Source organism: Grampus griseus, assembly GCF_964374135.1.
Source record: "Grampus griseus genome assembly, chromosome: 8".
Taxonomy (NCBI): Eukaryota; Metazoa; Chordata; class Mammalia; order Artiodactyla; family Delphinidae; genus Grampus; species Grampus griseus.
Genome location: NC_139002.1, coordinates 84,071,930 through 84,093,165, shown reverse-complemented (window position 1 = coordinate 84,093,165; position 21,236 = coordinate 84,071,930). Strand labels below are relative to the sequence as shown.

At 33.2% G+C, this 21,236-nt stretch overlaps 1 protein-coding gene across 2 annotated transcripts in view; it reads right to left on the bottom strand.

Annotated features, from left to right (window-relative positions):
• ELP4 (elongator acetyltransferase complex subunit 4) overlaps nt 1-21,236 on the bottom strand; it is a 242,907-nt gene that overhangs the window by 163,576 nt on the left and 58,095 nt on the right. For both annotated transcript variants that reach the window (XR_014297090.1, XM_082660252.1), the window contains exons 4-5: nt 18,236-18,364; nt 8,563-8,702 (exon numbers count right to left, since the gene is read on the bottom strand). Coding sequence is in view for 1 of the 2 variants with exons in the window: in XM_082660252.1 (XP_082516378.1) it covers nt 8,563-8,702; nt 18,236-18,364 (269 nt within the window). In the remaining variant the exon portion in view is untranslated. The remainder of the gene's footprint in view (nt 1-8,562; nt 8,703-18,235; nt 18,365-21,236) is intronic.

Sequence of the window (21,236 nt, the reverse complement as noted above, 5' to 3'; positions counted from 1 at the left end):
TCCATTACTATATTTATATATTTTGATGCTCAAATTGCCTCTTCTTTAGCCAGTGGGAGTTCTTTTGAGCTGGCTTCTGTATCCTTTTGACATACCTTCATCATTCTTTAAGCATTTCTAAGCATAAAAAGATGTTACAGGTTTATCTTTTTCTTTCCTTTGAATCAAACATTTCTCCAAAGAGTTCTGATTCCTTCAAGTGGAGAACCACTAGATATACTCACTGTTATTTCCCTACTCCAAGCGTTTAAGACAGTCTCTTTAATTTTCCTCTATTACTTTTATAATTTTAATTTATTGTATTTAAATCTTTAACTCTTCGGAAATATAGTTTGATGTGAGATATAAGATAAAGATTTCACCATATTATACTCAAATGATTATACGTTCCACACTTATTTGAAATCTCTCTCCATTATAAAAATGATGTTTGTTCATTATAAAAATTCAAATATACAAAAACAGCACTTCTCTGGTGGTGCAGTGGTTAAGAATCTGCCTGCCAATGCAGAGGACATGGGTTCGAGCCCTGGTCCGGGAAGATCCCACATGCCGTGTAACAACTAAGCCCGTGTGCCACAACTACTGAGTCTGTGCTCTAGAGCCCGCAAGCCACAACTACTGAGCCCGCCTGCCACAACTATTGAAGCTGGTGCGCCTAGAGCCTGTGCTCTGCAACAAGAGAAGCCACCACAATGAGAAGCCCACACACTGCAACAAAGAGTAGCCCCTGTGCACAGTGACGAAGACCTAATGCAGCCATAAATAAATAAATTATTAATTAATTTAAAAAACCAAATATACAAAACATACAAGGAGTAGAAAAAAAAAATCCAAAATCCACCACCCAAAGGTGAACATTGTTAACAGTTTGATGAACATCCTTTCAGACATCTCTCTATGTCAATCCTTCCTTCTCTTACTGAGAAAAAATATGTGGGATGTTAAGAAGTATGCTGATAAAAATGCTTTTGATTCTGAAAAGAGTATTTTACCAATAAAAAAATATAAACTGGGTTATTATAACTACTTATTTGTTTAATTTTGGCATTTCTCTCATAGCCTTTTCAACACTGATATATACTGAGTTTCACAGTATAAGAAGATTTAGCTTAGTCGTTCATGGGTTTATTTGACCAAATATCACTAAGTATATTTAAGAAACTAAATTAACATCTACTGAATTTGTGTTAGAAAAGAATTTGGGAAAAGCTACTTAAAATTTTATGTAAACAGGATTGTACTCTGTGTCCTATTACTATAATCTGCTTTTTCGCTCTATTTTATCTTGGATGCTAAACTCAGTAACCACCCCAGGTCTCTCACGCAGAAAAAGCTGCTGCACAACCTCCCCACTACAGCCACTGCTGCAGTCTCCACAGCTACCATCAGCCTTAGATCTTAATAAAAGCTACAGTGACCATGACCCTCCAAAGGATAACCGGATTTCCTTTGGAGGGTGGTGGGCACTTGAGACTAACTAAGTAAAGTTGCAGCTTAGACTCCTTTCTTCAATATTTGGGAGATTTGGTTGGCATCCCCTTTGTTCTCCAGTGTCATTTTCAAACCACTCCTCCTCGCCTACTTTCTAGTAAAACAAAACACACAAAAAACTCCATGCCTTAAAAAAAATATATTTAGCCAACCCCAATCATTCTCTTTTTAAGCTGCTGTTATCAAGCTTCTGGACGTTTCCCTCTATCAGCTGAAGATGTTGTACCTGGTTTACAGTCCTAATTCAAACATCTTATTCTCAATCAACACTTCTAATCTTGGTAACTTGCTTTGTTCATTTACCCTCACTATTAAGATTAGTCCACTGCCAGTCTACTACCCTTTCTTTTTTTCCTCCCGTATCAACAGCAGCTGTTATCAATTCATTTTCTTTAGCCTAGAGTATGGGGTCCATCATTTTGTTCACCTTTTAATACTTCTCTTTTGTTCACCTTTTAATACTTTGTCCTTCTGCTGATGGCACCTGGCAAAACTTCAGTCCCGTTTGCACCCAGGAATCAGCACAGATGCAAGAAAGTCACACAACCCAACAGACTGGTACCCCCATAAATATTTGATACTTCTCCAGTCCGTGTATTCTTCCAGTCTGTGAAACAACCATTTCAAACCTTCCCATTTAACCCAAACTCCTAAGAGGTAAGTAACTATTCCTTAGTGGATGATCCTGCCTATTATTCACTAAGTAAAGAGAAGACATCCATATTTTCAGTGTTACTCAAGACTCTGCCTACAACTGTATAAACCTATTTGTTTGCATCTACACTGTTCTCTTATGCTTCCCTTCCCTCCTTCCCTCCAGTGGAGGAAATGTTATTATATCTTAAAGGTCAGTCCTTCCACACCTGCTCTGAGGCACCTCCTGCCTTTTCCAGAAAATACTCTGACTACCCCCTAACATTTATTTGGTATTTCCTATGTACTAAGCAGTGCTCAAAGAGTATTACTTTTAGACCAATTTCATAGATAGGTAACAGAGGTAGTGAGTGGTTTAAGAATTTTCCTAAGGCATTTAGTAATCTGCCCAATGCCATATAGTTAGAAACTGCTGCTACCTCTTCATCCATTCCCTTTATAATGAATTTTTTTCCCACTTACATTTAAACAGAACAGAAAAAAAAAAAAAAACCTAACCAAAAACAACCCCCCAAACCCAAACCAAAAAAAAAACCCACAACAACTTTTGTCACCGCAAATCTCTTCCAATTATTGCTTTTTCTCTGCCCCTTCATGAACAAATTTCTTAAAAGAATGGTATGACCCCTGCCTATCTCTCTGAACTCATCTTCCTGTAGCCCTTACTATCACTCACTCTGTTTCAGCAACATGGCCTTTCAGGTCCTTGAAAACACCAAGTTCTTCACTTTCTTACACACCTGCTGTTCCCTCCTCCAAGAACACTGCTTGGCTTAGTGGTCTTTGTATGACCACCTTCTTATTCTTATTCTTCAAGTCTCAGGTTCAGGTCTTCAGAGAGGCCTCATCTGAACACAACTCAAAGTTTATTTTCCCCACTCAATTTATGGCAAGTGTTCTTTGTCTTTACATTACTTACCACAATTCATAATGGCATATATATCTGTTTGTTTACTTGGTTTTTTTAAAAAAAATTGTGTGCTTTCTTGCTCAGTTGTAACCTATAAATGGTCAAGGATAACAGCTGCTTTGTTTATTACAATAAACCTAGAGCTTAACATAATTCTAGGCTCCTAAAAGGTACTCAGGGGCACACAAGGTGCTCACGTCAGAGAAGGTGTTCAATAAATATTGTTAGATATATGTTTATGTCTACTTATATCTGTAAGCAGTACCATCCTAGTTCTAATGTCTGAAAAGCATTCTTGATATTCCCTTCACCCTTTTCCCCAACCTCAATGAAATCAAAGAGATCAGAGAGGTAGCTAGCAATAAGATTAGGTAAGGACATGTAGACCTTATGGATCTCTGTTAGGATATAGGTTTATTATTCTGAGTGAGATGAGAATTCATTAAAGGTTTGAGGCAGAGTAGTGTTAAGAGCTGACTTATGTTGTAAAACTGTACTGTCTAACAAGATAGCCACTAGTCACGTACAGCTACTTACATTTAAGTTAATTAAAATAAAATATAAATTTCAGTGCCACATTTCAAATGCTCATTATCAGTTGCATGTGGCTAGTGGCTGCTATTCTGAACAGCACATAGAAAATTGCCATCCTTGAAGGAAGTTCTATTGGACAGCACGATGTGTAAAAGTTCATGAGGGCTGTTTTGGAGAAAAATAGGAGCCACCAAGGCGCAGGGAGCAAGACTAATTAGGAGGCTATTCCAAGAGTCCTGGCAAGCAATGTGGGTGACTTAGGTTAGTGTGGTAGAGGTAAAGGTTCCAAGAAGTGATCAGGATCTGGATATATTGAAGATACGATTGACATGATTTGCTTATAGATTGAATGTAGGGAGTGAGAGAGAGAAAGGAGTCAAGGGTCAATGATTACTTTATTGAAGGAAGAATAGAAATATGGAAGGAGACACATAAATAAGAGAGAGTATGTCTATGGGGAGCATGACTGGGATTAGGAATGTGGGAATAAGGTGGAAAATAACAAAACAAAAAACATGAATACCAATGAAAATAGCATGCTAGAATGATCAACTAAATTCTATGTACCCAAAGGCCCCCTTGAAGGACAGAAAGAAGAAAGAAAGACAAACATATAAGCAAGTCACTTCTCTTCATTGGTCAAAATGAGGTTCAGGATAATAGTTCTCCCTCTAAAGTTTCAGATACTATCTTTTTACTTTAATTATATCACCCGCAGATAGGAAGATAGGTAAAATCCCTCCTTACACTTACATATTCCTTTCGCCTAGCTCTGAGATTTGATTGATATATCATTTACTATTTCCTTTTAATAGAGTAGTTTATAGTATACTTCTATAACTTTATGACTTCTGTTCTGAACTTTTAATCTTACCTAGAAGTTCTCTTTCAAAATTCCTTTCTCGTGAATGAATTTTCTGCTTGTAACTTCTAAATATACTGTGGTTCTCTGCTTCTCAATCTGAGATCTGCATTTTTGAAATAAAATATACTCTTACATGGCTATTTTTCAGTTACCCAGTTTCATCCCACTAAATCTTTGTGCTAAGAACAAGACTATAGTTAATTTGAGTTCTTACTATACTTTGTGCATTGATTCACTAATTCATCAACTAGCAACTCAACACTTGTGTCCTAGATTCAGAGAATAAATAGATGAAAAAAGCATAACCCTTTCCTCAAGGATTTCCAGTGCTTGAGGGGGAAGATAAGAATATAGACAAGACAAATAATTAAGTGTAATGAGATTAGTGTTCTGACAGAAGTATGAACAAAGGAATACTAGTAGGAATGTATGGGAAGCTTAGCTACAATTTGTCTAGGAAGATACTACAGAGGCTTATATAGAGGTTCCATTTACTCTGGTAAAGAGACTTGGCAGGATAAAAAAAAAATGAAAAAAAAGACTCCTAAAATCTTAAGTAATATTCCTATCCACTTTCCACTGTTTTTCTCCTAGAAATTCTCCTAGAAAGATAACTAGTTCTCTCAGAATTCAGTTCATTCAACTTAATACGAAACTTTTAGCTACTACTAGCTATGTTAGCGTAGATATGCAAAGTAAAATCTTGAATTTCAAAGAAACATATCAAAACAAAATCATTCTATTTACTGCCAACTTTATGTAAACTCAATATTCAAGACCTAACATATCTATAATTTAAAAAGTAACATTTCACAATATTATAGGTGTATTAGTTGGCTTGGGGTACGATAACGAACTACTGGGTGGCTTCAACAACAGGAATTTATTTTGTTGCAGTTCTGGAGACTAGAAGTCCAAGATCATGGTGCTCGCAGGTTTAGTGTTGGGTTGCAGATGGTCACCTTCTCGCTGTGAGCTCACATGGCTTTTCCTGGGTGTTTACTCAAGAAGAGAGTGGGGAGCTCGGTGTTTCTCCCTTTTTTTCTTACCAATCCTATCAGACCAGGGCTCCACCTTCATGACCTCATCTAACTCTAATTAACTCCCAGAGGCCCCATCTCCAAATATTGGGACTAGGGCTTCATCACATAAATTTGGCCGGGGGTGGGGTGGACGCAAACATTCAGTCTGTAACAGTTGGATAAGCAGTATGTTAGTAGATTCGTTAATAAATAATAAATAATGACAATATCTTTCTAGTGAGGAAACAGAACTGTGCTTGGGCATACCTGTTAGCAAAGCTTACTTCATTTTAAATTTGTAGACTACCAACTTATTCTCAAAATCAGTTTTTCTGTCATTGCTTTATGATTGAGATTATCAGATTTATAACAGTGAAATATCAAAACAAAATTATCTGGGTAATATTATTGTGATACATCTCAGGTTTTTATACCTAGGCTTCAACTTGAAAGTTTAAACTGTATGTATGAACATTTTCCATTGGCAAACCTACCAATAATTTAAAATTAGTTAGTGCAGATTTTAAATGACCTTCCGGTTTTCTTACTGTAAAAAAATCTTTATATGTTTCAACAGTGCCTTTAGAAATTATAAAATTATATATTATATTCTTACACACAATAGTGGGATGCAGCTATATCCTCTAGTCTTAATTATAGGAAAAGTAAGGACAACTGTAAGGCTTAGCTTTATTGTTTTATAAATGAACCAGTAAAGTTCATTTTAGTGAAATGAGCACACGCTTTTCATAAATTAAAATAAATCTCACATGGTAAAGTACCCATTTTCAAAATTAATTTAATTACATGTTTAAAGTTTAATTACATTTAATTAAGCATTTAAGTTTAATATGAAATAAATGAATTATCAGTTAACCACTATGAAATGAAATACTGCCCTGGTAATTAAAATCTATAAATTTTCCTCTTCCATGCAAAGCTGTTAGTTCTCAAAAATATTCTTAAAATATACTTTAAAGACTATATTTCCACATCCAAGAAGGTTTAATTTTTCAGGTGCCCAGCTTTGTGTGCTGTACAGTTACTGCAGCAGTAAATGGAGACAGCCTGGTACAGAAAAGAGAGCAGAGGGTTTTGGATACTTGGGTTTGGGTGTCTGCTTAGTCACTCAGAGCCTGAAACAGTGGCAAAGCTGCTCATCGTCTCTGACCTCAAGTTTCCTATAAAGTGGGGATAATATTGCTTCTCTTGGAGGGTTGTTGGGAAGATTCAATGAGATATCCCACGGTCAAATGCCTAGAACAGTGCCTGACACTGAACAGAAAATAGACAAATTTTAATTCCCTCCTCTCTTTAGTTGCTCAACAAATGAAAAATACTTTGTACTTTCCGGCTTAAAGAATGTTTTATCCTTAATTTTTTTTTTAATTACAAAAGTAACACTATATTATTTTTCATGTATTTACATCATACCTAATGTACATTTTTCATTTCCCTAAGCACTCCATGAATGGAGGCAGTACAGATAGCATTACTGCTAACACAGATTTTTTGAAGTCAGAAAGAACTGACTTTGAATCTGGGTTCCATGATTTACTATTTGACAAATCATGGAAACACTATTTTGACCTATTTCCCAAGTATATGTATATGTATGTCTGGTTCGGTGAATGACAAAAATTAGGAACTAGTATAATCAATATAATCATTCAAGCTTAATAAAATATTAGTGATACAGGAAGGACAGGTGGTATTCCTCCTAGAACCCCCATACCCCGCCCCTATTTTTCAAAAGAGGATATTTATTTTCACTGAATTTAAGGGATTTGCCCAAGAGTAACAGTAGGATGAACTCAGTACCAGAATCCAGATTTTTAATTTATCAGTGCTCTTTACTATACAACACAAGAAGATAAAGGTGAAGGACACCAAAGTCGTTTGAAGCAGTAAGGCAAAAAAAAAAAGAGAGGGATCTTCTGACTTAGGTTAATCCTGGTTTGATCACTTAATAGTTGAGGCTCAGATAAATCACCTCTGTGAATTTTGGTATCTCTTTCTGGAAAATGGGAATACTGTACAAACTTTTATAGGACTGATACGAGGATTACACTAGATAACAAATGTAGAGTATGTAGTAGAGTGATTGACACATAGCAGTCATTCATTAATGGCAGCTATTAACACTAAAGCATCATCAAAGCACCATTTTCCGTAAGTCTCCAGCCATATGGACTGGAGAATACACTAATAAATAATTTTTTTTGGAAAGAGATTTATAAAAATAAATAGGATAGTCTCCACTAAATTTTCATGTAATATTTCTGGGAAAGAGAATCTATATTTTTAAGTCATTTCCATTCACAACTTCCTATCTATTAAATTTCCATTTAATAACTTATCTCATTTTGAAAATAAAGGTTTTACAGTGCGAAAGAAAACAGAGGCAACAACCTATTCTGTGAATTACCTTCCCTTGATCCAACTGCAATAAGAATTGAAATTAAATATTCCTAATACTTTATAAATTATTCAATGTCAAGTACTGTAATTTTCAGAGTTGTGCTTTAATACAGTTAGTAACACTATATATGTTGTTATTTTATTACTTAAAACTTTTCATTGCAAAACTCAAACCCTAAATTCTCTTGTTATCTAAAAAAATACAGATTATTTTATTTACAGCACAACTAGAAGTAGAAAGCCTTAATAAATAAAATATTAGAAAAGAGTACTTGTTTACTTTCTGAAAGAGCATGTATCAAAAAACATGGAGCAAAAGCATGATTTTATACCATTTTCACTATTATTATCAATAAGCAGTATTTAGGTATCCATGTGCATTTAGGGCTGAAAGACCCTAATATAGAACTATTTCACATTTTATTGAAAATAAAAACAGCAGGTATTGTAAATTTGGTATCCAGATTTTTCAAGTTGCAAATTAAGAGTAATAGTAGGTCCAACAGTTACAGGATGAGAAAAAGAAGAAAACCACATATAATGAAATAATATGAAACATGTACAATTAAGGTTACATATTATACAGAAAACATTTATTAGGATATGTACCTTTAAATATGCATTCTTTCAAAGACTGTGGTAAATTGAAATCATTAACTTACCAGGGTTCTAAATTAAGAGTTGATGATATTTTTTCTGGAAGAAAAAATCCATGCCATTTTGAAGCCTCAATTAGTTCTTGTGGTATCCTTTTTGATACATCATAATAGTGACCAAATCTTGAAGATGATACTGGTCTAGCCTGATAAGAAAACCCATATTGTTTGTTAAAAATTTTTCTTTAAACTGCAATTTATTTATCTTACATCAGCAAAATTCTGATATATTTATGCATTTTAATGCAAATAAGGAAGAGCTGATATATATAGACTTATTAAATTTCAAAGAAGCATACAACAATCTTTATTATTATAAACTATTGATAGTTAGAAATCAACCTTTACATCTCCCAGGTATCTTCACTCCTGGTGGTTCCCTAAGTTTGATAAGAAATTGAACACCTCTTTGCCTTTTTACTATACCTTCCTCAGTTCAAAAATTTTATATACATAACTCAATTAACATTTAAGACTTCAAGTTTTAAAAATAAAATAAATTTACAGTTACTAAGAATGAAAAGAAAACTTAAGCCACATTATTTCATTGCTGAGGGGCCCAAAAGAAACTAGCTATTTACATACATTAAACTGAGCATCATTTTAAAACTAAATTCTCATAAGACCATGTGTATATATAGTATTCAAAACTTCTTACAAACTTAAAATTGAGCTAACAGTATAAAATATATTGGGATATTCCAGATAGGAACAAGGTACATGATACAGTGGGAGAATGTACATAAGCTCTATTAGTTAAATCAGAAACCTGGCATATTCATTAGTTCATTGATAATTCCTCTTTTGTGCCCTCTACTAACAATTTCTCCAACCAATTATCTTTCTTATAAGAAACTCTAATAACTATTGATGCTGAATTTAATTACATAGGATAGTTGAAGCTCAGTAATATAACATTATTATTACATTGCTTTGAACAGACTCTGGCTGATTTCTTTCATTCAGCACATTAGAAATATATCTCTATTCAAATATACCTCTATCCAAATATACCTCTATCCAAAGTTGAACTAGTAACAGATTCCATCTGGCAATAGTTTCTAATAAAGTCTCTGATCTAAATTTACTTAACTTCCACTGTCTTGAATGCTACAAAACAGACAAGTTTCAGAACATTCGACAAAACTAGATAATCTTTACAGAAACTAAAGAATTATACACAGTAGGTTCTTAACTTATTTTACTAAGTAACTGACAACTTTGAAATTTAGAGAAGAGACATTTGTTTGACACTAGATATTTGCATTTTAAGACTTCAAGAATTCATATTCTTAAATGCCTACAAACATCAAATTATATAGTAATAGAGAATTAAAAAATTAAAGTCTAATAGACACATTATTCTCAGATTCAGAATCCGAGGGTTTGACATTTATTTTCTAGATAAAATGGCTATTTTATCTAGAAAATAAGGTACTGTTTATTTTCATTAATAAACAGTAAGGTTTTATTTTCATTAATGAAAGAGACCTATCAGTTGGCTTAATCTAATCTTTTCAATACAATATAAACAGAAGTATGGTTTCAAAAACATGATTTATCTATTTGCCACGAAAAGTACTGACAAATACATTATGTCACATTAAAATTTGTCTCTTAAAAATAGGATGTAAAGTTTTTAAATGTAAAGTTATTAGTCTAAAGCAATTTAAACAAGGTCTGTTCTTTGGCCTATAATCTATTCTTTATCCGGATTATAGTTCAGAATGTTTTTACTGCAATCTCTGCTAGAGCTCATCTTTTTATTGTGTAAGTCCAAACCCCCTTAATGTTTTAGAAAGGCCTTGACTAACTGAACTTTGATCTGATGTCTTCATTGAGAAAAACACCAGGTTGCCCATTTCAGATGCAAATCCCCCTAAGGCCCAATAGAATTTAGTAAAGACAGCAAAAAAGAAGAAACAAGAAGTTTCCAGGATCCTCTTTGAGAATCCTGGGGCACACTGGTGTCCTTAATCCACACTGCTGCATGGATTAAGGTAGGTGATAACCTTTTCTGATTCAAAAGAATAAGCAGAGTGCCTACAAACTGGGTGGAGACTAGGATTTGGTAATAATAAAACACCATGCAATAAAAGCTTGGTCTATGTCAGAAGCCTCTGAAAAGGCCTCAATGTACCACATTCCCAGGCCTAGTAGGGAAGCTTGCAAAAGCCTACCTGAATCAAATAAGCATGAATAATCTATTTTGGCGGACTGGCCATGGGGAGAGAGAAAGAAAGAGAGACTTTTCGCTTCTTTTAAGTTTGAGTTAATAAATTTATTAGTGGACTGAAGGTTCTTGAAATCCTATGCACTTTGAGAAATATGCTAAATTGCCAAGAAGCAAAGTATGCTTTTTAAGTTGCCATCTCTATCAATGTTCCTAATTATAATATTAAAGTGACAGAACTCTCAGATTTGGGATGAATCAAGGCAGAAAATTGATTTCATGCTGTGACAGTTTACATATAGAACACAAATAATTAATCAAAATGTAAAAATAAATTTGGAAGCTTTTCTTATTAAAACTAAATTATTAATTTTTTAGAAATTAGGATTAGATAGGGCAACTAATATATTCACAAGGTAGACACTAACCATTTTATTAATGATGAGAAACTTTAATGCTTCAATAAAAAATGAAAATGAAAATTAAATATACTCTTACAGGAAAAACAATTTTGTAAGTTTTTTTCTACCCAACACACATAGCATTAACATATCATCAGATAACTGGAATGCTGTGAAATCTTCTGAGGCTTAGAATTGTAAAACAAAGACTTAAAATATTTCCTCTAAAAAAAGGTCATTAAATATAATAATAATAATAGTAGTAGTAGCAGTAGTAGTAGTAGTAATGGTAATCCATGAAAACCTATCAACTTCCTGAAGAAGTAAATGCATTAAAAAAAATTAAACTATCAGCAATAACTATTCCATTTACTCAGTTTGATAAGACACGTTGCTTTAGTTTTACATTATGAAAACTTCTATTTCACATTCATAAACTAATCTTTAACTTTGTCAACTGTGGAAGAGAGCAAAACAGAATGGTTCAGTAAAAATTTATTATGCCAAAGGAGAATGAACTCTGATGGGGGTTCAGGAGGAGCACAGAGCAACAAAACAATACCATCCCCCAACTTAAGTATGTTAGAAAGAAAGAAAAATTTCAGAGAAAAGCTGCACCACAAATAAACAGTCTAAATAAGACATTTTCTTATTATTGTTATCATTTTTTGTTTCTCAGCATGGCATTAACAGAAAGCAAGAACCCAAATGGTTACTAAACCATTTTGAGCCTCAGTTCAATCACCAGAAATCAGAGCTAATAATAACTATTTCACTAGGCTGTTGTGAGAATCTAATGCAATACTGGAAATGAATATTTTGTAAATTATAAAGTGCTACATAAATATTATTAATTATTATTATTGTGTCATGATTCACCAGAGAATCAGAAGATCCATCACTATCCTTTGCAATTACATTGCTTTATTGGAAAAATGGTATTTGTTGTCATCTACAACATGCACACATCTATCACAGGACTGTTGTAGCTGAACCAGTAAGATGGAAATTCAAAGTGTAATGAGGATTTACTATAATAAAGATCTAATATGCTGTCATAAATTGCTGGAGCCATGGTAGGCCTTGGTAGTAGAGCTCTACAATATTGAAAAACTTAAGTCTCAGAATATGCTGTAGGCTATGAATTCTTGGGGTGAAGAGGGAATAGGGTTTGATGATTGGATAGGAAAGAAGGAGGCATGGCCATGTAGGAGAGAAAATCAAAATCACAGGATGAGGGAAGGTAGGCTTCTAAAAACTACACACGCCTCCAAGAGGAAGAAGCACTACTTTATGCTTTACTGAGCTACTGTTATTTATTTAGGTGTACATATTCTTATCCTTTTTTGCATTCCCTAAATGGGAATATGACTACACTCTTAAGGACCTGGTGATGACTTGAATTAAGAGGCATCTCTGATAATCAACCGAATACCTTTCTGTTACATTATGTTTTGGACGACTTGTTTAATCTTTACTCATAATAGTGTTAACTATAGTTTGTCCCAAGTAAAATACAGAAAACCAGGGTTTTACTGTTGTTGTTTTTAAGATGATAATGGCAAGGTAAGGTCTGGATTTATAAAGTAGATAGTGAAGAGTGATCCTCAAAGTCTACTCAGTCTTGGCAAATCATCATATATAAAATTTGTGTTACAGGCAAATATACATGCTAGTGACATTTCAAAGAAAAGCAAAGAAGCCAGAGATGATTCTCTTTTCTAAACTTGACAGAACTTACTTGTAAATACTAGTAAACTTAAATTCGACCATTGACTGTAAATTCAAAATAAGCTGCTAATCTATGTGTATTAATTAATACAACTCAACTCACATTTAATTCACAAACTATATGTCATTCACTCCTGTATTCAACAAATAACTATTGAGCACCTACCATATGCCAGTAAAACAAAATAGTAAAAGTTTTTTTCTCCCATTGGTTCACACTCTAGTAGGAGGAGATGGATGATATATTATCTGCTAGATAATGGCAAGTACCCTGAAGAGAAATATGGTGGTGAAAGGGGATGAGAGAAAGAGAGAGAGGTTTCATTTTATACAGAGTGACAAAGGAAGACATTCCCGATAAAGTGATATTTTAATGGAGTCCTGAAGAAAATGGGAAAATAAGTCGTCTGGAGAACATCATTGTAAGAGCATAATTTTTAAAACACTGAAGCTGTAAGCCTTGAAAACTGAGGCTTGTGTTAATGTGTAACCTCTGAGAAGTTTACCCCCATAATAACAACGGCAAGCACACCATACTCTAAAAGTAAAAACAGAGCAAGCAGTATTTACTCATATGTGAAAGGGGGCAGGAATGGCATCTGTAATTACAATATAGAAGGAGACAATTAACTATAAAGAAACAAAGAACTTTCTCCCCAAGTTTAAACAGATTTTATAAGAAGCAGCAAGAAAAAAAGGTTTAAAGTTTCAATCACTTGCATTTTCACTGACAATTTCACTTCAAGAATGTTAGTGACCAAGGAAAAGACCAAAACCTAGCTAAGAGTAAAAATAAAAGAAATGGAAGATACAAGTATTTTATATGATCTAAAATTGAATTGGTATATTGTCTTTACACAAAAGCTAAATTCAACTTAGATCTTATGTTCTTAATGACTTTCAGAACATACCAGTAGAAAAAATTAGAAATACAGTCACTCTTTACAAAAGAGTCACCCTTAAGCCCAGTTACTTAAATGAATCAGCCAGATTAAAGGCATGAAGTTCTTTGCTATTAGGGTTCTCAAGTGCTAGTCCCTACATTGCTTGTCTGTTTTAATCTTTGTAAATTAACTCACGTTTTCCCAAGCAGAATAACTACATTTATTCTGGTCTCTTGTACCCAGTTTTCAATCCCATTCTAAGCTATGCCTGTAACAAATTCTGATTACATAGAGCTTCCTTTCACTTTTTAAGACAAATGTATGGTTTTCTACTGTCCACATATACTGTAATTTATTTAACTAGTTGCTTACTGATGGACATTTAATTTCCAATCTTTTATTATTAAAAAAAATGCCTCATAAGTAGGTCATACATAATTCATTGTACATCTGAGTAAATATATTCATGACGTAAATTTCCAAAAGAATCAAAGGGTATACGTTTTTGTAATTTTGAAGAACACTGCCAAATTACCCTCCACGGAAGCTGTACCTATTTACATTTTTACCAGCAAAGTATGAGAGTACTAGTTTCTTCCCACCTTTGCTAATTTAGTGTCTTACCAAACATTTTAGATTACTGACAATCTAATAATAGAAAAATGGCAGGCCAGTATAGTTTTAATTTGCATTTCTTTTATTATAATTGAAATTTGGCATCTGTTCTTGTATGTTTAAGGACTACCTAAGTTTCCTTTTTACTTTTTTTCCTGTTTTCAAAAATTTAGTTGGTAGACTATTCCTTATTCTACTATGAGTTGCAAATAACCCCTCTCCTATTTGTAGTTTGTTCACAGTCATTTAAATAAATCTCACTTAAAAATGATATTATTCAAATAGCTTTCCCACCTAAATTAGAACAATTTACCATTGCTTAATATCCACCTATTACAACACATTTTATACTTGGTACACAGTTGATGCTTAATCAATATTTTCTGACTGAATGAATAAATGGCATTAACACAGGTGCTGGAGATACAACAGAAAATATAATAAAACAAGCTCTCTGTCCTCTAGAGAATTCTGTCTGGTGGAGAAAAGAATTATACTACCAACTAACTATAAAACAATGTAGAGAAGTACTTTAAAATGCATGTGGTGCTATGGAAACAAATATAAGAAATTAGATAATTACATATCATTTGCCCTTGGAGAAGGATGAGTTGGTGAATAAGAAAATGAAAAGCATCACCAGCAGAAATACAAGCAATTCACAAAGAGCAGTCCTCATAGGATGGGTGAATATAGTGTTTTATATACACACAGGACAGAGACTAAAAAGGTAGGCTTGGATTAGGTGGTATAAATCTTGTATACAACTTGAGAAGTTTATATTTCACATTGTGGGTTTATAATGGGTTTCATCTCACATTCTAATTCTTATTAACTGGTAGTGACCACCCAGACATTCTGCAGAGAATTCTAAGGCTATGTCTAAGGTTGGCAGGAAGGTAATGTGATTGACAGTCTGCCATGCATTTAGAAGGGGGCAGGAAACAGGAAACCAAATTAGGCATTTTCAGTTAAGAGGTGTTATAAACATATTTCTGTAATTGGGAAAGGTAACACTGATGTCAATGTAGAAGACTAGAGAAGTGTGGAGTATGGGAATTGTCTTATTCAGATAGAATTTCCCCCACTTTTCTACCAGTATGATAATGTCTGGTAGACTTCAAAGTGTTCTGAAAAATGAATGAAGGAAACCATCAAATGGAGGGGACTTCAATAGGAGCAGAGTTCATAAGCTTTATTTAGTAGGCAGATTTACTGACATGTGTTTTGACTTCTCAGAAAATTTCCCCTCACATCCTGTCTCTTAGTTTATCCTAGATAGGAGAGGTTACCAGACAGCTTGAAAATGTAATGGTTGAAAATGAAATGTACAGGAATAAAAACAGTAATTCCAAAGAACCACTACTTATATTGAATATTTACAGGCAACTATATTAGATAGAAATGGCTTAATTAGTTCACTTACTCTGTCTTGTAACCCTAGAATAAAAGATTCTATAGGGAGATTTTGGAAGAAATGCAATAATCTATTTGGGTAAAAAAAAAAAAACAACATAATTTTATTTTTAGGAAATATCATCCCATTTACAATAGCATCAAAAACAATAAAATACTTAAGAGTAAATTTAACCAAGGAGGTGAAAGATCTCTAGTCTGAAAGCTACAAGACATTGATGAAAGAAATTGAAGAAGACATAAATAAATGGAAAGGTATTCCATGTTCATGGGTTGGGAGAATTAATATGGTTAAAATGTTAATACTACCAAAAGCCATTTATAGATTCAGTACAATCCCTATCAAGATTCTAATGTCATTTTTTACAGAGGTAGAAAAAAAAACTAGTAAAATTTATATGAAGCCACAAAAGACCCCAAAAAGCCAAAGAAATTTTGAGAGAGAAGAACAAGGCAGGAGGCATCATACTTCCTGAGTTCAAGCTATACTATAAAGCTATATTAATCAAAACAGTATGATACTGACATAAAAACAGACAAACAGACCAATGGAACAGACTTGAAAACCCAAAAATAAACCCAAGTATATATGGTCAACTAATGTTTGACAAGGTAGTCAAGAATAGTCAACAGAGAAAAGGCATTCTCTTCAATAAATGGTGCTGGGATAATTAGATATTCACATGTAAAAGAATGAAACTGGACCCCTATCTTACTCTACTCACAAAAATTAACTTGAAACGCATTGAAGACTTAAATGTAAGACCTGCAACCATGAAACTCCTAGAAGAAAACGCAGGAATAAAGCTCCTTGACATGGGTCTTGGTAATAAGTTTTGGGATATGACACCCAAGGCATATGCAACAAAATAAAAAATAAACAAGTATGTCTATATCAAATTAAAAAGCTTCTGTACAGCCAAAGAAACCATCAATAAAGTGAAAAGATAACCTATGGAATGGGAAAAATTTTTTGCAAAACATGTATCTGATAAGGGGTTAATATCCAAAATATATTTAAAAACTCATATAACTCAATAGTAAAAAAACCCACTAACCTAATTTAAAAATGGACAACGGACCTGAATAAACATTTTTCCAAAGACAAAATTAAAAAGGCCAACAGGTACATGAAAATACACTCAACAACACTAGTCATTAGAGAAATGCAAATTAAAACCACAATGTTAAGTTGTTAAAATAATCACCTCACACCTGTTAGAACAGCCATCATGGAAAAGATAAGAGACAACAAATGCTGGCCTGGATGTGGAGAAAAGAGAACCCTTGTGCAATGTTGGTGGAATTGTAAATTGGTGCAGTGATTATGGAAAGTAGTATGGAGGATCCTCAAAAAATTAAAAATAGAACTACCATATGATCTAGCAACTCCACTTCTGGGAATATATTCAAAGGAAATGAAAACACTAACTCAAAAAGGTATCTGCAACCCTATGTTCATAGCAGCTTTATTTACAAAGTGTCAATTGATGGATAAATGAATAAAGAAGTTGTGAGATATATACAGTGGAATATTGTTTAGTCATAAAAAATGAGGAAATCTTGCCATTTGCAACAAGGATGGAACTTAGTGGCACTATGCTAAGTGAAATAAGTCAGACAAAGAAAGACAAATAATGTATGATCTCACTTACATGTGTAATCTAAAAACAAAACAAAATAAAACAGAAATTAACTAACAGAAAAAACAGATTAGACGTTGGGTACCAGAGGCAGAGGGTAGTGGGAGGGAGAATTGGAGGAAGGTGGTTAAAAGTTACAAACTTCCAGTTATAAGGTAAATAAGTACTAGGGATATAATGTACATGATGATGACTATAGCTAAGACTGTTGAATAATATATAGGAAAGTTAAGAGAGTAAATCCTAGCATTCTCATCACAAGGGGAAATATTTCTTTTTCTTCTTCTTTTCTTTTCATTTTCTCTATACGAAATGATGGATGTTAACTGAACCTACTCTAGCAGTCATTTCACAATATATGTAAATCAAACCACCATGCTGTATACCTTAAGCTTATACAGTGACATACGTCAATTATTTCAGAATAAAACTGGGAAAAAGTCATCTTGATAAGATACTTTACAAATGAAATAACTAATTATTTAAATAAACAAATACAGGGCTTCCCTGGTGGCGCAGTGGTTGATAGTCTGCCTGCTGATGCAGGGGACACGGGTTCATGCCCCAGTTCGGGAAGATCCCACATACCGCAGAGCGGTTGGGCCCATGAGCCATGGCTGCTGAGCCTGCGCGTCCAGAGCCTGTGCTCCGCAACAGGAGAGGCCACAACAGTGAGAGGCCCGCGTATCGCAAAAAATAAATAAATAAACAAATATACATTGTATTACATTTAAAGAATAACAAGTATACCACAAGAGATCCTGAAAAATGAAAACAAATATATTTGCAAATTTTAGAAATAATTTATTGACTTGCCTCCATCTTGGGTAATAACTGGTAACGCCAAGCTATTTTCATCTTAATGTTAGATTCTGTTTTATGATTACATATGTCTTCATCACATTCTTTTTTACAATTATCATCAAGTAATGGTGCAGGAAGTTCCTAAGAAAACAGAATGACATATTACTGAGCAACTGTGGTAAAAAAAAAAAAGTGAAAATTTTCTTAAATCATAATATTAGCAATACTAGAACTTTCCAATGTATTAAAAATTGACACCTTCAAATTGATTCAAGCATAAAATCATGACAATATAGATATTTCTAAAGCAGAGAAAGAGGGTTTACATAATATTAAATGTGAAGTTTAAATTTTTACCAGTGAACTAGAATTTAAAGAAAATACTCAAATTTTTATACTAGCAAAAATCAAATGCTATTGCAAGAGGCTATGATCATTAGAAAAATTTATACACTTCAAGCAAAGTCTAGAATTAGCACTTATGTATTACATGTAATTATTGTTATGTTTGCCACAAGGTAAAAATAAAGCATGTGCGTAATCTGTTTACTGGTTTGTAATTCTAGAATTCAAAAAACTCATTCACCGAAATAATGGGTGAAGTAACAACTAAGAATAAAGACATTTATTTTGCCCATATCACACATTAGTTTTGCACCTGCAAGCCTATGATCTTCTTTTAAAAATGAAAATAGAATTTAAAATCTCTGATTAAATGAAGAGATATTGAATTCCAATTTTTCTTTTCTTTCTTGGAAGCTGACCTACTACTGAGTGACCTACTGAGTGGCTACAAGAAAACATATAGAAACATGGTTTTGTGAAGAGGTACTATAGAAATAATCCAAAGAAAAAGGTACACATGTTTTTTGCAGTAGGAAAGCACTAGCAATAATTTTGTTTTTTATTAGCTAGAATCATAAAGATAATGTGGGGCATTTGGATAGTAAACATAATCTTGTGCCACGTCATAAACTAGTCCAAGTTGTGACTTTTACTTTTCAGGATCAAATTTACTTATGCTTAGAATCATGTCAACTAATCACCTAGAAATACAGTAACCATCATATACCTTAGTCTCCTCCTAAAAGATCTCAAAGTGGATTCACTCTATAATATATGCCACTATTAGAAACTGGTTGTATCATTAAAACTCTGAATACATCATTCCTAGCAAAGCATTAATCTCTTACAAAATATAAAGTAACTTATTTTTCCAATGGAAACAAATATTTGTGAGGCATATAGTTCAACCCAACACAGCAGTTATGAATTTGAATTCTGCAACCAGACTGTTTAGATTCAAATCTTGACTTTACATTAGAGTTGTGTCTGTGGTTATGCTGACCACTAGTAGCACCTCTATATGCCTCCACTGATTAACGGAAAAAATGGAGATAATAGTATTTACTTCATTGGTTTGTTGTAAGTAATAAGTGAGTTAAAAATGTAAATGCAGAGAATGGTACCTGCCACATGTTAAGCATTCAATAAAAGTTCGATTATGAGAATTCAGTCAAATAATTGTCTTAACTATTACTCAGAGCTGCACATTTTTTATTGCCAATATTAGGCAATGTTTACTATAAATATTTGTGTTAACTTTTTTGCAATCTCAGGAACACTTACTAATAGTGTTAACCAAGGTCATCCAAAACTGAACAACAAAAACATTAAAAAATTTTTTTGCAAAAGAGATGGAATGTATATTTTTAAAATGTATACCACACTTTCTTTCATTGATTAAACTATATCAATTTTGAATAGAAATGTTCTAACATTAAGGTGTATAGTATTAAAGAACTAGACCTAAAATATTAGAGACCTCATTAATATGGCTAACATATGTAAACAAAAAACAAGTAAGCATTTCCTTATATATCTTATTAAATATGTCATCTACTCCTAGGGCGGACATTTCACTATTTTAAAAACTGTTACAAGTAAGGTGAAAATTATAATGATTCTAATTTTAGTATTGATAAAACAGATGCTTATTTCCTAAAGCTAAGGATGAAAATGTTCAAAATATGTATAGAAAGTACACTCTAGTAACATCCATCTAAAGGTTATATATATAAGGTTTATAAGATTATATATATATAAAGGTTTTCATATATATAAATAAATATATATACGTATATAGATATGTATTTTTAATTGAGATAAAATTCACATAAAACAAAATTCATCATTTTAAGCATTTTAAAGTGTACAGTTCAGTGATTTTTAGTATATTCAGAGTTATGCAAACATTACCACTTTCTACTTTCAGAACATTTTCATCACTCCCAAAAGAAACCGCATACTCATTAAGCAGTCACTCCCCATTCCCCCTTCTCCTAGTCCCTGGCAATCATTAATCTACTTTCTGTCCCTATGGTTTAGTCTATTCTGGACATTTCATATAAACAGAATTATATAACACATGGCCTTTTGTGTCTGCTTTCTTTCACTTAGCATGGTGTTTTCAAGGTTCATCTATGTTGTAGCATGTATGAATACTTCATTCCGTTTTATGACTGAATAATATTCCATTGTATGGATATGTCACATTTGTTTATCCATCCATCAACTGGTAGACATCTGGATTGTTCCCACTTTTTGGCTATTAAGACTAAAGTGGCTATGAATATTCATGCATGAGTTTTTCTGTGAACATATATTTCCAATTCTCTTGGGTACATACCTAGGAGAAGAACTGCTGGGTCATAGGGGAGCTCTGTTCAACTTTTTGAGGAACTACAAAAATGTTTTCCACAGTGGCTGCACCATTTCATATTCTTACCAACGATGTTTGCAGGTTCCAATTTTTTCACATCCTCTCTAACACTTTTTCTTTCTTTTTTTTAAAATAGCTATCCTAGTGGGTATGAAGTGGTATCTCATTGTGGTTTTGATTTGCATTTCACTAATGACTAATGATGTTGAGTATCTTTTCATGTGCTAGTCTTGGTCATTTGTATATCTTCCTTGGAAATATGTCTATATGTCCTTTGCCCATTTTTTAATT